At 39.9% G+C, this 18,502-nt stretch overlaps 1 protein-coding gene across 16 annotated transcripts in view; it reads right to left on the minus strand.

Moving 5' to 3' along the window:
* FHOD3 (formin homology 2 domain containing 3) overlaps window positions 1-18,502 on the minus strand; it is a 372,401-nt gene that overhangs the window by 48,387 nt on the left and 305,512 nt on the right. For 11 of the 16 annotated variants that reach the window (XM_086897050.1, XM_086897029.1, XM_086897020.1 and 8 more), the window contains 3 exons: window positions 15,920-16,225; window positions 11,346-12,235; window positions 5,457-5,615 (listed from right to left, as the gene is read on the minus strand). In XM_086897050.1, coding sequence (XP_086753176.1) covers window positions 5,457-5,615; window positions 11,346-12,235; window positions 15,920-16,225 — 1,355 coding nt within the window. The remainder of the gene's footprint in view (window positions 1-5,456; window positions 5,616-11,345; window positions 12,236-15,919; window positions 16,226-18,502) is intronic. The other 5 variants (XM_086896989.1, XM_086897009.1, XM_086896998.1 and 2 more) reach the window with 1 other exon arrangement.

The following is an 18,502-nucleotide window of genomic DNA, read 5'->3' on the forward strand; positions in this document are numbered from 1 at the left end:
ATGTGACCATTAAATCACAAATAGCTTAGAGTCCAATCATTAGTTCATACTGCTCTTCCCAGTACACAGAATCCCAGAGTAGGCTAGTTTGGAAGGGATCATAGTGGGACTACTGATCCAGCCTCCCTGCTCAAGCAAGGCCCTCCCAGAGCAGACAGCACAGGACTGCAACCAGACAGTTTGTGAATATCTGCCGTGAGGGAGACCCCACAGCCTCTCTTGGTCACCTGCACAGTCAATAAGTTCTTTCTCATATTCAGGTGGAACTTCCTGGGCATCAGTTTCTGCCCATTGCCTCTTGTCCTATTGCTGGGAACCACTGAGCAGAGCCTGGATGCATTCTCTTGACACCCTCCCTTCAGATACTTGAATACATTGATACTTTCAGTTTGCTCTTCTCCAGGCTGGACAGGCCCAGCTCCCTCGGTTGAGTAACTGAGGTGGTGTCAGCAACCTTCATGTCAATTAAAGAATAACTGGTTATTAACAAACACTATGCTCATATTCTCTAGTACATATGACACACGTATTTCAGCTTCATGCATTCTCACACAACTGTTTGGGCCAGAGTCTTACGTTTTGAGAAAACCAGTGCACAAATAATGGAGGAAAATAAGCAATTTTTGCATGAGATAATGGACCCAAATTATTCCGCTGCCGGACTCAGTCACTTGAACTTTCAGCAAAGGAATCAAACTGCTTATTTCCTGGACTCTGCCATCCTGAGGTATAATCTCCAAAGATTCCTAAGAGGGAAGACTTACAAAAACAACATATGGCTGAGAGTCATGGGCCTCAGTGTGGGATGCAAAGAAGCACTTAAGGAGTGATGGTGACTAGCTCAGCGCCTCTGAGGAAATTAGGTGCTTAATTTTTTTCCTTCATGGGGCTTCTCAGTGATGATGAGGTTGTAGGAGTGTCTTGTCTTCTGTGTTTGGTTTCACCTGATCTTACCAGGTGAACAACAGCCTGAAAAAAATTAGTAACTCAAATTTCTGTTTGTTGTTGTTGTGTACAAAGCTTTCTGTGGCTTGAGGACCACAAATACATAAGCTGCATGACCAAATACATGTTAGTGGGTATTTCACCAGATATCTGATACGCCTCAGGAGACAATCCAGCTCCTGAAAGGCTCTCTTACATTTCAACTTCTCAGGCACCCAGGCAGCTGTTAACAAGACCCGTTGCTGGTTTGCCTTACGTGTAGAAACTCTAAGAAAATGTAAGAGCATATGAAGGTGAGAACTTCATTGTAAGGGAAGCTGCCTGCACTAATTTTATTACAGCTCTTCCAAAAAATGATCCAGTTCTGGGAAGGAACTACATCTAAAATGCTGATGACCATCCCTGTATATCAGGAACTGACACCATTGCCTGAGTCAGACCACTCCTTTTCTTCAGCTCCACAGAAATACATCAACATGTCATTGCTGCTCACAGAACTGCAGATGATGTTTTGGTTTTCTGCAAGGAAAGTGTGGCATTTTTTCTTTAAATAAAGTCTGAAACAGATTAGGTCTCTGATATGCTGACTGTGTCTGGCCAGCAAGGCACCACTGAGGCCATTCTCTCTTCTGTCTAGACTTGTGAAAAAAGGTGTTCTTTCAGGTCATATGAGCTAGGATCATTTGAAACATCCCATCACACCCTTACAAAGCATTAGCTAAAAAAATTGGAAACTGCAGATGTTAATGCATCATGTCAACAATCAGAATAAAAATGTAAATACCTTATTCGTTTACAAAAAAATCAAATTTTGATTTTTATTTATACATGTCACCATATGGCTTTTTAACATCAAGCTCTCACTTCTTACCCTTTTTTACATCTCAGGGATATCGAGCCACTCCAGATACCAGTACTTCAAATTATTTATGATGGGTATGCAGGCTGTAGCACCCCTGGGTATGGAGGTACAGCACACCTGGAGAGATTTCTTCATTTCCATGTTTTACTAAAAGATATACCTACTAATGCAGTCACCATTATGTAGCATCACAAAGACATATTGTAAAGCAGAAAACAAATCATGCTAATTTCCTCACAGCATTACCCTAATTTTAGTCTGCTAAATTAACCATAGTCTGTGGTATTATTTGATTTAAGTCCACATTTCCTTACTGAGCAGCCCTTTATAGAGGGATCCAATCATTTCCTTTGCTACAGATAAGCACCAAGAACTGGTTTGTTTGACTCCATTCTTGCAGTTGCCTCAGGATTTTAAGCTTGCCTCTTTTGCTTAACTCACAGCAAGACCTCATCCATGCTAAGGAGGCAGTTCTTTATTCTGCTCCAAGTTGTTTGAACACAGTGAATGCCAAGCTTTCAAAGAAAGGAAAGCACAAACACTTTGGCAAATGTAAGGTGGCAAAAGTTTTTTTTTAGCTGGATTGGCTCATGCTTGCAAACACACAATGTACATTCCTCTGAAAAAACGTCTTAAACAGTGCCTCTTTTGCATATTAAGTGGACTACATCTGCCTTTCTAGTGTCATGGCCCTACTTGCTGCCTTTTTTCACAGCTCAGAGGTACCTAACCACTTTACTAACAACACTTGTTACCACTAACAAGACCTAAAAATACGCAACATACTTAGGAACAGAGGACTTTAAAATTACTGGAGTATTTATTTCATGTAGTTATATATTTAAAGTTAAAAAGTAAAGTATGGATTACTAGCAAGAGTTCAATGTCAAAAGCAAAGCAGCATTCAGCAGGATGTAGGGCAGCAGTGGAGGCCCTACTGGACCTCCTGGTCTAATGATGGACTTGATGATGAATTGGGCTATCATGAACTTGGGCCTGTACCTCACTGCATCCCTGCCTTGTTGCCAGCACTACTTCCAGCACTGCTTTAGTCCGCTGTCCTTAAAGGAATCACTAAGGTCAGTTTTAAGATACCATTTAATCCACCAAGGTCCAGAACTACAGCCACACACACTCACGTGACAGTGACAATGCTACTCAGCAAAGGACACAGCACAGAGTTCACTGCCAAGGCAAAGGATGGCTCAGGTGACTTTTCACACTGCTGGTACTCTGCTCTCTGTTGGATCTGACAAAAGCTGAAGATGATCCTAAATTATAGCTTCTCTGAAATTTTAGCAATGAATGTTATATTGTCATCACACACATCTCTTTTCCTGCTCTCTTTATGTCTATCTTCTGCTTACTGGATGTGACATCTCTTCTAGACAATTATTGTGCAGAAAGGCTTGTAAGTATCCACTGTGGTACAATTTTTTAATTAGGCAAATTGCATATTTTTTTTTCCATACCAGTTCTGCCTCAATCTACCCACAGATAAGCTATCAATTACCTTTTATAGCAAATTGCTGTATTATCTGTGGGTTTTTTAATAAATGACGCTGATTCTTACACTGATTCATTCAAAGTGACTACCAATTATTTCTTTATATTTAGATAGATGAACCAGAAAACTTCCTAAAAATCTAGACTGAAGGAACAACCTCTCTTCTCTCAATGCTAACTTTAGGGTTAAAGCCAATAAACAGACAGATAAAGGGAAGAGACACAGGAAACAAAGCTTGTCTACATTGTAGACCAAAGGGGCAGTATGGAAAACTGAAGCAAGGATCTGCTGAAAACAGTGGGACTCAATGCATTTTTGTATCAACCTGTGTGCTATCTGGCCAGATGTGAATAGCTTAATCCAGCCCTCTCTGTCACTATAAAGACCTGACTCTACAACATTCTGTAAGAAGAATATGTAATTTGGGATTGGGAAAGAAAATCTGAATTCAGTGTAGGGCTTTACTTGATAAAAAGTAAATAAATATATGTAATTGAGGAAAAAAAAGCTTCTTTCTCCATGGACATCATCCTTCCCAAGCAATCAGGACTTCATTTCTCAAAGTGCAAAGTACCTGGGTTCTACCCTTTCTCTTGATTTCAAATATCTGAATGATCACATTAGGATTACTTGCAACTGTAGCTTCAAGCTGTGGACACAGACCTCATAGATATTTTCTTTAGCACTGGGAAAAGTATATTAACAGTGCAAAATTTCCTGATTTCTTGAATTCTTCAAACTGAAATCCACCTTCAAATATACTTTAAATGAAATTATGGGTTCCTGGCAGCTAATGTAAAGGCCACCCAAAGGTGGGTGTGGTGGCACAAAGCACAGCTGTGGACACCACAACAGGTGGTTGGCAGATGGACAGCCCATGATGTCCACTGCCAATGATGGAAGTGGAAAGTGTGGGCTGTTCAGAGCACCTGGAGCCAGAGAAGGACACAATTCTAAGGAGATGATACATAGAAGTTAATGAAGGCTTGTCCTCCTTTGTCAGCCATTTTGTGTTGGACTTTGTATGGCAACACTGCCTACTGCACTGAGATCTAACTGGCTGTGAGTTGGGCTTGACTGGAGGGGTACTTCTCTTCAACATTTTAAAGCTCAGCACTGCAGACTGCAGTGGTGGGTACATGGGCTGGGTCATGAAAAATTACCGGTTTTAGAGTGATCTGTCACCTTCATAATCCGAGTAAAATATGCATATAGGAAAATGTAATATAGCTTGGGGAAGAAATGATATTCTAGTAGGGATAAATCAGGCCTTGCCTTCTAGCTAGAAGGATCTTTTGCCTTAAGCATTTCTTTTGCATGCATCTGTTGGCAACACCATTTTCATTCCAGAAAGCTTTTCTCATTTTGTTTTGTAGTCAGCAAGGTGAAGGTGGAAAGGGGGAAATCACAAAACACAGCGCCAAACCACTAAAAGGTGACTGTGAATTAATGTATGACCTCTGATAGCCACAGATGTGCAGATTACTCTTACTAGATGATACAGGCTTATTGGGAAAAAAAAAGAAAAAAGAAATGAATATGACCATAATGAAAAAAACAGTGGAGCCACAGGCTTCTTTTACACTTCATAGAAGAAAAATGTTTTGATAAAAAAAATAATAAACAGAGCTCATCTTGGATCTTGGTAAGAATATCTGCAAAGTCAAACATGTAGTGGTAAAAATTACATCATCTGTAATCTTTATACCAACTGCTTTTCTTCAAACAACAGTATCACAAAAATGCTATTCTGGGCAGAACTAGTCGCTGTATTTGTTTTCCATTAGCTATACAATCTACACTGACTCCAACAGCTAGCTGGGCATGAAATTTATTAAACCCTGTAGCAGTTGCTTCAGCCCTGGTAACTCACTGCCTATTTTTGCTGCTCACAATATTTCTGTCAAGCTTCAGATAATACTCTGAGAAAACTGACAGGAATTAACACCATTGCTACTCAAACAAAACAGATAATCCATGATCACTGAGCACGCTCAGCCTCATGATACTTCCTGCATCTGCGCCCATTGCACTGGTTTCACAAATTTCAATATTCAGACATGACATAATACACCACCTTCTCCTTCCTCCCTGACCAGTCTGGCCTGTATCATATACAACATGGGACAAAATCTTTCTTACCTCTATTCCTTCCTTGTTTAAGGCATATTCATCAAAGTTCAAAATAGCAGTCTTGATGGTGCGGGGCGGGGGCAACACAGTCAAGCCAATATTAATGGCATTGCTTCGCTTCGAGTCTAGCACAATGATCTCCTGTCGCTTCCCATCTGCAGCAGTTTTCTTGGGAAAGAAGGGAACAAAGTCATTATTCCTTTGATCTGTTTTATGAAGGAAAAGTCACTCTTTTCACTAATGACTTCCCCACTCAGGAAAGCTGACACTGAATGCAAATATAATTTATTTGGAGGCATTGAAACAAGCTGAATTCTTCTACCACATCCTCATCCTATCAACATGAGCTGCCAGGATTCAGAGATCTGAACGCTGTTGTGCAAAGCCAGTCTCACACAGTCCTCAAAAGGGGAGTTTGGGGAGTGAACCAGTCTGAAAAACACCAGAAACTGCGAGTGCAGAGCTCTGCAATGCAGCGGGACTGGCCAGCAAAGGACTGATGAGACAGCAGCTGGGCAGCCAAGGGGCTCCAGGGCCCAATTCCCTGTTGGATGCACCAGTCTGGACCCTCTCTCTCTCTCGTGTGTCTGGCTGGGAAACAGAGTACTTCCCACCCACCTGCCAGCACTTTCCTGTGTTCTAAATCCACCTCAGACACCGGCAGAGGAGCCACAGGTACCTCTCTGGAGGCACTGGCATGATTTTCTGACTTCTGTCTGCCAGGGCAAAGTTATTCTACCTTTCTGTTCATCATACATCTGTCAAGACCTTCACAGATGCAGAAAAATTTCAACCCTCATGTTTTTTTCAAAGTTTAATTTGAGACAATCCATATCCTTGGATCTTACCTCCAGTACAAATAATAATAAAATCACAAAGAACTGGCAACATATACTTTAAATTCTGTTCTAGAATACACCAAGGAATTTCTTTCTCTTTCTCCCCATCTTTATAGTGGCAAAATGTGAACCAACTATGCAAGGTGACTTGAAATCCACTTCTATGGCATAATGTAGTGTTGAACGTGGTCCTTGGTTTTACACCTCAGCATGTCTCTCTTTCTCTCTCTCATCATCCCATGCTAGAAGGTGTCTCTTTGGTAACTACCAATGCTGTGCTGGGTAGCTGAAAAGTGAGAGCACTCTGCTCATACTCAGGGTTTTTTCCTTCCCCTGCATATATGTGAACACTTAGCAAAGATAACATTTGTTTTCAATGTTTTTATACCAGTTTTGCCAGAACTGATGTCTTCTTAACAGCTTAAAACTATCCCCAAAGCCTTACTGAACTTTCCCTTCTTTGAGTAATAGACTCTTTTTCTTGGGGAGTTACCTGAAGGATGTGAGATGCAGCTTCTCATTTAATGCTGTAACTTTTACTTCCTGAGCAACTAATCACATTCTCAGGACCACAGTTAGTGGCCAAGACCACATTAAAACCATACAGGGCTCACCAGAGACTGCTTTCTCTTGAGTTTGTATTGTACTAAGCCTTTTTTAAACCACCACATTTTACCTTGTCCTTTGGAGCACAGAATTACACAGCTCCAAAGAATTTAATCAGAATGGAAAAGGCCAAGGGAAAGGAGTTAAATTTAGGCTTCCCACATGTGGTGTGGGTAAGTAAGCCTCAAATCTGCAGCTCTGTTTTCAGGCTCCCAAATCTGACAAGAGAGACATATTCATTTGGGGGGCACAAGACGCTCACGGCCAGCATCATTGTGATCCCTACAGTGCACACACTCACTGAGTTATGAAAGACAGATGAGCTGCACAGGGCATGAGTGCATGGAGGTATTTTCCAGAGCTATAACTGCATATGGGATATAAAATGTTGAGGTGATTAACCCTTTTCAAAAACAGGGGCTGAAGAGACTTTAAATCCATTCTTGGGACAACGTCTGAGTTCCAAAGAAATCCTTTCCAAATAAATAAAAGGATGAAGAAAAGAGAAAGATTTTACTACTATGAACTTTACTACCTCACTGCTAGGAAAAGAAGTGCATTTTGTCTGCAATGAAATTTCACAGGTGGAAGTGTCTGACCGTTAAAATGAGCTACAACTACTGATTTCTACTATAATATTTGGTGACTTCAGTCTATGCTTTATAAATTCATTAGCAGAAAGTGACTTAAAATGCTTGAGGGAACAGTGAACTAGTGCACTTTATATTTTAATGTGTCAGTATGAAGTGTAATCCCTGAACTTGTGAATATTACATATACTATACAGTATACAATTTGTAATTAAATATATATATATATACAAACGTACCAGGTAGTATAATCTGTGGAAAACAAACATTTCTGCAATGTATAAACACTTATAGTGAATTGAGACCATTACAAGACTTAACTGGCCACATTCTCTTCCCTATGTTGAAGACAGGGTAGTCCAGGTGGATCATTTAAAAGCTATTATCCTACCACAGAAAGTGATTTGTAGTCTGATGAGAACATAATCTTCAATATGCTTCTTTGCTTTAATTAATATGGGAAATGGAAAAAATTAAATAACTTTCCAAGTGGTCAAATATATAAATAATTATATTATGAGCTTCAGCTCAGAAAGATCTTTAAAGTTACAAAAGTCTGCATCAGTAGTGCAGAAAAATCTACCTTAATAGTGAGATGGCTTTTAATTTTTTTTTTTTTAATTTCATTTTATTTCTATCTCAATTAGCAAGGATTTAATATGAGAGATTTAAAATGGTTAATTTGCTCAGCTGCCACTGAGGTATGTAATCTTTTTCAGAAATTCTGGTCAACATTTATGACTTGTCTTGGCATTTACTGAAATTGCAACAAATCGTTTCAAAAGGAATATGTGTCTAAGCATGTGAACATGAAAACAGACTCCTTCCTTTTTCTCTCCTACTAATTTTTATGTCTGTGGGCACATGATGGATCACTATATCCCACAGGCTATACATGAATCAGCAAAATAATACTTTCTTGCAAAACCAATGGATGGCAAAAGGGCTGAACAACAGCATTTGATTCAGGAGTTTCTGCATGTTTTCACTTCTCTTCACAGAAAAGTAAACACTTTGAAGTACTTTGCCAAAATACCTGCTTTGTTCGGTGGAGTGAGAAGGAAGGAAATACTACATTGGTCTGGAGGGGATACCTGATCACTCTTTCTATTGGCAAATATAATGTAGGGTGCTCTATTCTAAAAAATATACAATCTGCAACTAAAGGTGCTCCACTAAATAATATCAATGTACAAGTTTCTCAGTGTGGCATAAGTTTTCCTAAAATCAAGAATTTCCTCTCCCAGTCCCAGCCCCTTCTATTTAAAATCTACAATTTTAAATCCACTTTATTTTATTGCAGTCTATTGTGTTTAATGAAAAACTTCTCATGAGCCAGGAAGTAGCTGTTTATAGCTGTGTGTTGTGGAAATCACAGTGAAGGATTAGAAACTGGAGTAAAATTGGTTACAGCTGTATGAGAGAGCATAAGCACAAGATAGAGCCAAGCCCCCACTTTGTACACCCTGACTTTGCTTTTCCTCTCATCCTTCTGGACTGTTCCTTTTCCCTGCACCTACTTCCATCTCTTGCTATGAAATCTAGAGATTTGACTTTTGATTTGTTGCTCTGCACTCTTTTTTCAGCTGAACCAACTGAGCTGTGAGTCAGACTTTACGATATTATAGAATAAACCTGTTGGATTGCAGCCATTGGACAGGAGAAACTAGACACAACGGGGAATGTGCTCTCTGGAAATAAACCAAGCAGTCTGGAAAAATCAAGAGCTATCCTAATTTGAGTGCAATCTTTGTACCAAACCTCAAGTCTTTTACGGATTCGGTGGTCTGCTTAATTATGCCCACTCTCACTTGATCTAAGGACCATCTCCTGCTCTGGAAGATTTGCTGGTGTTCACAAAAAGCAGGCAGGAGTTTCAAATGCCTGCACAGAGTTCTACTACAGTACTCCTCGGTCCCCATTGTTTTCTCTGCAATGAGGCAATGAGACTTCTTTGTCTGTGTTATGGGACAGGGTGGAAAAAGAGCCAAATGTACAATGTCTCATGCAGAGAGCAGTTATTAGTCGCCAAGGGAAAAGCACCTAAATCATTCCTCAAACTTGCACTAATTTCAAAGAAACCTGTTCACTCATCTTCCAGCCAGAAGCCAAAAGCTGTGCCAAATCATCAGGCAGGTTTGAGAAGCAAGTGTGAGGGAGGGAGAATGGCCAAGGGTAGTTTGGGAACATGCACAATGATTGACTGGAAAAGTAAACAAGTCATACTTCCAACAACTTAAAATTTTATCAAAATTTCATGTGAGAATAAAAGATTAGGAATCAGCCAAAGTGCTCCATTACAATGCTGGCACTTAGCACAAAGCTAAACTTTGGAAATGGCAAATATGTTATCATTCCATGTTCAATTCAAGGAATTAAATATTTTATGGATCTAAAGAAATGCTCTCATTCCTTCCATCTATGAACCATCTGTGGCAGATTTGTATTTACGGGGAGAGAGATGAGGAGTAGCACGCCACGACGTCACCAGCATTCCTTCCTCAGCAGAAAAGGAATTAGAGAAAGAAATTAATCTCAGCATTGGCTAGATGAACAATCAGCTGAATGTGTTTTTAAAGGTGTTACACCATACGTTTCAGATTTGCACGCATCTGTGCCCCAAAAAAATTCAGCTAAAAGGAGTGATGGCAGGATCTACATGAGCCATCTCTTTACGTACCTGCTGCTTGCTAGGTACTTGGGGGCTTGATTATGGAAATTCCAATGTTTCCACCTTGTCAAGAGGATCAAGAATGACTAGTAGAATATTTTGACTTAATAAACTGGACAAGTGACACAGAGAACCTTTACTTTGAGACATCCAGGTTGCCCAAAGTAGGAGCAAACAATAATATCTATAATACAGAATAGATTTAACAACTCTCTCTAGCTAAAGAGAAGTAAAGTATTCAAGGTGCTGTTTTTTATGTTAGTGTAAGACATATGGGTATACAGAGAAAACACATAAGTGATTCATTTACTGTAACAGAGATGGACATTTTTTATTGTCATTTTAACTGAAAAAACATTGTTTCCCTGATAGGAATTATACTGCTTAGAAGAAAAAGAGTTTATGTAGCCATGAAAAACAAATGTTCAGGCTAATAACTTTTTTAATGCTACTTCAAATTCCTTCTAAATGTAACTATAAAAAGCTTCCTTTTGTTGTTGATTGTAATGTTAAACAGCCATGTCACAAGCCTTTGTGAGTTTATTTTATAACAATACTAAGGAAGAGGGAATCCTAGCTACAGAGGTATTTACTGTGCCAGCTTCTATCCCAAAATTGCCACATTTCACAAATTAAAGATTTAAAATGGGCCTGTTCACCACTATAAAACAAAACCCCAATACTCCTGCAGAGTTCAGCTGTAAACATGCTCCAGCTGATAATTCAGTCCTTCAGAACAAAGCATACGTGTTGACTCTTTGTAGCAGATTCAGTCTGATATTCTTTCCACATAATGATTAGGAAAATATTACCAAGTGAAGAACTGTCAAATACACAGATATGAATCACCATGCTGTGACCTTTTTATAAATGTGACAGAAAATATTTCAGATTCCAGTATCTAGTTTGGCACTCAGCTATGGACAATCTAATGTAAAATTTGTTGGTATTTGTCACCTGGAGTGATATCCCACAACTGGCAGACCTGAGACAGGAGGGCAACTTGGCTCATACACCACCCTAGGCTCATCTCTAGTGTCAGACCATGGAATATCTTCCATCATAGGCCAAGCTAGAAACACATCCAGTAATTTCCACAGGTTTGATATAAACAACATAAATCACCTAGGTCTAATTCAGAATGAATACCAATACAATAGCAGAAAAATAGCAAACTGAATACAAGCTGTACCTTTGTGACAGGCAGTTCCTTGGATTTAGACTCAAAGAGATGCTCCAGTTTGGAAGTGTCCACCTTAATGGGTTCCAGTTTCGACCACAGGAATTCTCTGCAGCGTTTGTTGTTTTTACACTGCCACTCAAATGGCCGTACCTCATTCCAAAATAGACGAATGGTTTTCTTCTTTTTTATAAATGCTGGCTGACCCCTAGAAACCTGGGGTGACCCTAAACCCTGAGGAGTGCTGAACAGTGGAGGAGGAGCCAATAAATTAGCAGAGGGTGGAGGTGGAGGCGGACATCCAAACAAGGGGGGAGGTGGTGGAGGAGGCAAACCCAGAAAAGAAGGTGGAGGTGGAGGAGGGGGAACAAGGGAGTCCCCAGGACCCATATCCATGTCCAACACATCTACATCATCCTCCTCCCCCAAGTCTGTAAAATCCATGTCTTTGATTTTAAGTTCTCGAGGATTAGCCATGAGCTGATCCCAGATGTAATCAGATTCCTTCTTTGTCTGCGCTGGTGTTTTCTCGGGGACCTGTTCACTGATTTCATCTTCAGGCACTGCTGTCCCCTTAGCCAGCTCACCACTGTTAAATTTTTCTGCAAAGGCTTTCACACTGCCTTGGTTGTCCAGATTTCCAATCTCCATCTTTTTGACACTTTCATCTTTGGACTGCTTTGTGGCCTGAAGAATAGAGATCCTGCTGGCTAGGCTAGTGAGTGACTCCTCGCTTTCCTCCGTCTCCTTCTTTTCCTCCTTCGCCTCCAGCTCCTTTTCCTCTTCATCTTTGGGCTTTTTGTTATGTGCATACAACATGTCCAGCATAAACCGCTTGTTATTGAGGATGTTGCTGCACTGCTCATTCACACCAGCATCCTGAATGGTCTGTGACCATGGACCTGTAATCACACACAGAGATGGGAAGAGTCAAGGGAAGGAAGTCAGAGCACCAAGAACACTCTTCAACCCACCAAAAAGAACATTCCGTATAAGCATGTACAACTAGTCTGAAACTGGGTAAGCAGTTACTGTGAAAATTTTGAAATAAGATGCAGCGCTGATACATGGCCTGATCTTGATGTGTTGGGAGTATGTCTCAAAAAAGGAAGGGGAGTAGAGCATAATATGTAGCTTGGGAGGGTCTATATAACTTCCAGGATTTGAATGCTCTGGTTTCTCCTGAAATCTGCCAGGTTTCATTTTATACTTGCTACCTCAGCTCATTTTATACAGTGCATAAATTTTCACAACCTTTCATATTTCAGAATGGGGCTTACATATCATGACAATGACACAAAACAGGTTATCATCATACTCTTCATCTGGCCATGTACTGGTACAACCTCAGGAAAATTTTCATATGAAAGAGATCTTCCCTGCCTGATTTCAAGGTCAACATGTAGCTGTTTACTTCTCCTCCTCCCACCCTGCTGGCTTGGGAGGGGCAGCTTTCAGACCCTCAGAACCCCCTGGCTGGCTACCGGGATCATCTTCACAACACAGACTATTGGAATTCCAAAGTAGGCTGCTTACCCAGGGTCCAACTCTCAGAGCAATTCAGTGAGTGTAAGCATAAGCAAGATTTTAAAAACTGTTTATAATATGACAACCTTTATAAATTAATTTTGAACATGCTTCTCATCAACCACTGTTAACCTCCCTATGTTAACTCCATATGTCAGTGTTAAAAGATTACTGGCCTTCCCACATCACATTCATTTAACATTTCACTGTAATGAAGCTTCATCTTTCTGACTACCACTTTTCTCACCAATAATATGCAAAATACCATGTTTGAGACAGCACCATAAATAACAAATTATAGTGGTCAAATTATAAAAATATATGATGTAAGCGTCTCTGTGACTCCATTTCCCTGAATTTAATATTGCTAACCAATGTGGATAATGTGTCTAAAAATTATGGTGCTCTTTTTTCCAGTGGGCATCAGATAAAGTGATTAAACATGCAACAATGATAATTATTCACACTTACTGTATTTCCTGTATGGAATTCCTTCTATTCCTCATAGTCCTTACACATTTTTTTTATTACATTTTTCATAACCTCTGTTTCTATTATTTTAGCATTTTACTTTGATTGCTAGCCTGCTTTTCTTTTCAGGTCCTTGTGGTTAAAGATTTTATTTTATACCTGTAAGCTTCCCTTTTTCTTACACTCCCACTTTATCTTGGTTTCTTCACTTATGATCCCACCTTTTTCAATACCTTGGAGTTTTAGATATCTTTTACACTTCATGAGTCAATGGAGGTGTTTCTTACCACAACACCTAGTCCTGTGCTCTGAAAAGGTGTCCTCTTGGTGGGATCTACATCCAGGGCCCCACAACTCCTCGCCTCTCCTCCCTTAAAACAACACTGTGTTAAAATATAGGGCCTTGCAGCACAAAGTATATGGACACTGCCTCTATTTAGATCAAGCTCTGAACCATGTCTTAAAATCAGTCCAGATGTTTAGCCCCAGACAAAAGAAAGACTTTTTTTTTCAGAAATGGATGCAATCTATTTTCCTGCAGGTGGCTTGACTGCTTCCATTATCTGCTAATTTTTCCTCAGACTTGATCCATGGGATTGCTTTCTTACCAGTAATTGTCACCTAAGGCAGTCTATTAGATTTCTCTCTGAGGTAGCTTCACTAGACAACATCACTAGAGAACTCCTTCCCCACACCATAGATTTTACCCAGCTGTGTCCTTACAGAGGATTTCCTTCTATTCCAAGCCTTTCCTTCAAAGATGTTCAAGATGGTTCCGAAAATTTATCCCACAAACCCCACATGATCTATCCCCTCTCAGTTTCACCAGATGGGATCCTCCAGTGTTTAATCCATTTGCAAAACTACCCATCAGAATTTGCCAAGACACAATCTCTAACTTGCATTCCCCAATTCCACTCCCAACTGTCCAAGCTAATCAAAGATCACATCTATGAAGATTCTTGCTACCTTGATGGCCTCTTCTGCTTTCCTCTTCACTGTTAAAGCCTTGAAATACCACTGGAGAAACAAGACTTGTTGGAAGCCAAATTTGGCAGGATGGCTAATGAAGAAGCTTGCCCCAAGGGTTTTATTTCTTTGTCCTCAATGCACTTGGGCAGAACCAATGAGCCATCTCATAAATGGCAAAATGCTTGTTGGGAATGTCAGAACTGCTGGAGAAAGTGCTCTTGTTTGCTTTCCAAAACTCCTCACCTACTAGAGAGCAAACAATTCACTACATGAGTCTACACAGCGCTACCAAAAAAATCTTTGGTCTCCTGGTAGTGTAGGACAATTTTAAGATGTTGATTGTAGTAAGAGCACATTTCTTAGCTTTTAACAAAAATACATAGGGACTGTAAATAAGAGGGTAACAGGTTGGTAACAGACAAAGAGAAAAAAATTCTCACAATTGTTCTCCTTCATTTGTACTTGGACTATATTTGACTATGCCATAGTGTAGCAACATCCTTCATCTGTGATCCCTCCCAGCCTTTCCTATAGATACATCCATCTATATTCTTTATGAGTACAAATAGCATTCTAAATAACCCAATCTTGGTGCTGAGTGAAAAGAAATTATCTCTAAAATTTAGGATGTAATTCGTCTAATGCTTCCCAGAAAAAAAAGAAAGTGATAGATTTAAACTTGAACAGTTCAATCTGACAGTTTATGTCTATGAGGTAATCACTGGGATTCAGAATTATCCCTCTTCTTTCAGGACAGAGCAGGACTATTTCATATTGTGAAGCACATCTCATTTCCTTATTTAGAATTTAGAAAATATAGGACAATGCATTCCATGGTTCAGACCAAAGAAAACTTGGGAATCAAATGTCCTAATTACATTACATTCCTTTACTCCTCTATGAAAAAGGAAAATGAATAATCAACAAAGTCAAAATCTGTCTTTTATTCCCTCCCTGCCTGGGGTGAAAGACGAACTCTGGTTATCATTATCTCTCTTGCAGAAACTTGATACCTAAGGTGTTTCCCAGGCTGGGCCTTTCCATGCTGGTACCTGGTGGCGTATTTGACTAGAATCCCTCCATGAAAACGGTCTTTTCCAGACAAGGTGTGTAAATGAGCTAAAGATGGCCACAGCCCAGACCTATGTTCAGCAGCTCCTGTGTATCTCTCTCTGCTGTCTGAAGCCTGACCAAGACTTTCCTTTTCCACTAAAGTGATGAGAAAAGGTGTCTGAAACTTCATGATGAATCATGTCAGCACAGGCCTTTGTCTCACTGACTTATGTACAGAAAACCCAAATAAATTCTCCAGGAGCTAGAGATGCAAGTCTGTACAATGTGGTAATTCAGCAGTTAATGTATTAATCTTAAGGGAAGAAAATTATCTCAAATCAAATTAAACTTCATTTCATCAAGACCCTACTATCCCTCAAATATAGTAGTCCAAATAAAGTCTGGATGTCCAAGCAGAGAGTATACAAGACTTAGTCATGGTGAAGAAAGTCTTAGATAGGTGCAAAGGGTTTGTTAGATAATTAACACAATACCAGAGCTGGTAATTTAACATTTTTTTTTTTCACCAGAAACCCTTCATTATTGAAAAAGCTTCACTTTACCAGTTTCATTGTCACTGGTTAACTTGTCCTCTCTCTCTTCCCTCTCTAAAGTGCTGCTTGCTGAGGATATACTGGATGCAGAACAGTTGTCTTTTTCATTCACTTCCTCATTCTGCCTCTCCTTTTCACTGAGTATTGCACTTTCTTCTGGCTCTCTCTCTGGTCCTTGCTCCACCTCACTCTCTGGTCCCACCTCTGTAGCCTCTATTTCCTTGGGTGTCTCCGTTCCCTGCTTGGCCTCAGCCTCAGCCTCCTGCTCTGGTTCTGGTTCTGTCTCTGTCTCTGGTTCGGGTTCACTGGCACTCACTGGTGGAGAGAACAATGGGAGAAAGAGATTCACTTAACAACAGAGCCGTCTCAGGTTCACCCTTCTAAACGAGAGCGACGTGAGAGTTGTACGAGTGCCTTATGGAAAGAAAATAAAACGCAAGTCCATGGCATGCTTAGGAACATTAGGAGCAACAGACTGATGGATGTTGTGCGATGACAGCATTGCACGTGAGAGCGGCCTGGCAAGCCCCCTCACTCGCTGTCTGGAGCCAGCCCACTGTTTTTATACATACTTCCACAGCTGCAGTGTTGGACTCGCACAAGGATTTGAACGAACCAGCAGAAAATGGGCATCTCACCTGAGCATTGACAACTTAGTGCCTAGACAGAGCCAGGAAAGAAGAGATTTTAAAAAACAAAAACAAAAACGAGGGTGCTGTGGCATTTGGTTGAATTTTCTTTGGGGTCTGGATGAGTTCTTTTTTCACCTGATGAGGAACACTTCAACAAAAAAAATACAAATATTAGTTTTAATAACACACTTGAATGGCACAGTCTTGAAATGGCACTGTCACACATTTGGCTGACAAAAACCATATGTTGTTTCATGCACATTTACTTCAGAATAGCCACATCAAAACTGAGCAAAATCTCCAACTGCTTGGCACATGGCACATATTTAGTTTCCAATTGGTTGGCATATGGCATACAATGAGCTTTTTTATCAGCTGGCATACAGCAAACACTGTTGATAGTATGCTTGGTTTCTTCCCTGCTTTCCCAGTAAAAATAATTCATTCACCTTTATTGCTTTTAGCAGTAACAGCAGATTTTCACATGCAAATATTGCCTGCATGCTGCAAAGAAACTGAAGAGCATCCACACATATTCACATCAAGCAGCTCACACTCTGAAACCTGAAATGGCCATGCAAAGAGTGGCAAAAATGGACATGCACATTAGCTCTGCATACGCCCCAAATTCCCTCTGTGTTAAATCTTGTGTTGGGTGGCTGAACTATAATGACCAAGTCATACTTGTTTTGTCCTCTGTTAACCATTTCTCATTACAATATTGCAAAAGAGTCTTCTGGACTTATCATTGTTTTTGGATTACATGAAATACAATGAGAATATCCTCAGGTACTACATGAACCTTTGAAGGAAACAAAAAAATCACACTGAAATACTGGAATGCAATCCAAATATTTCAGTCCTCAAGTGAGCAGGCAAGTAGATTTATCCTGAGTAAATATAAGCCAAAATAAAGGAGATCACATTCTTCTCCAATGAGAGAACCTAAAAATCTAATACTAGATATGCAAGCACCTCTGCTCATGCCTCATTTCTCTAAATGTACCTTACCTATGGCTGTATCCTGCACACTGCCTAGGAGAGAATCAAAATTACAGAGGGCTGTCAAGAAGTTGGCAGACACTGCAAATCCCAGTGATGTGTTTCTCACTACAGCTGTCAGTGTGTAAGTATAAAATGAGAACATTTTAAAGTCAAGCCAACATTTGAATATGACTGAGATGGAAGCTTAGGAATTCTTCAGGAGTTCCTGGAACTAATGTAGTACTTCAACAAGAAAGATTCTCAGCTTGCCATGGTTCAATGGTCCATGTATACAAATGTCACCAATTCATCCATGAATAGTCATAATTTCCTATGAATTCTAGATATTTCTCTCTCAAAAAAAAGAAAAAAAAATCAACTGTCATGCAATAACTAAAAAGGTGAACTCCAACAGCTTAGATGGAGAGAGAAGCTGATTAAAACATGGCCAGGACTCTTAACACTTATTGCAACTTTGTCATCATGAAGCTACACTGAAGATTCAAAAGAATAAAGTCAGGGAAGATGTAAGAAATGCTTGAGAAAATTTGAATGCTCAAAAGAATTCCAGATACTCTTCTAACAAGAAGTATTCCACACATACCAGAAATATGCAGCAACTTAGCAATATGTAATACATAAAAAAGAGTAAAGAGCAGTATACTGACATAAGCTGCTTTTTTGAGTTCAAGGAATAAAAAAATTGAAGTACTAGAAGGAAACAAGGATATGTTGACACTCATTTTGACAGTCTCTTTCTCTCTCTTTAGCAATAATACCAGACAATCCACTTAGAACCCAAATCACTTGAAAATGGTGAGCTAAGTCCAGCAGCACTTCCCTTAAGAAGCAGTACAAAAATCAAATCTGCCAGGAAACACCTTCAAGAGAACAAAGCCAGCAAGCTAGACCTGTGTCCATCACTTGCATTTCCACCATGTAATTCACTGCGGTGATATTAGTGAGAACTTCTGAA

The sequence above is a fragment of the Cyanistes caeruleus genome, chromosome 1, assembly GCF_971803275.1.
Source record: "Cyanistes caeruleus chromosome 1, bCyaCae1.hap1.1, whole genome shotgun sequence".
In the NCBI taxonomy this organism is placed as follows: Eukaryota; Metazoa; Chordata; class Aves; order Passeriformes; family Paridae; genus Cyanistes; species Cyanistes caeruleus.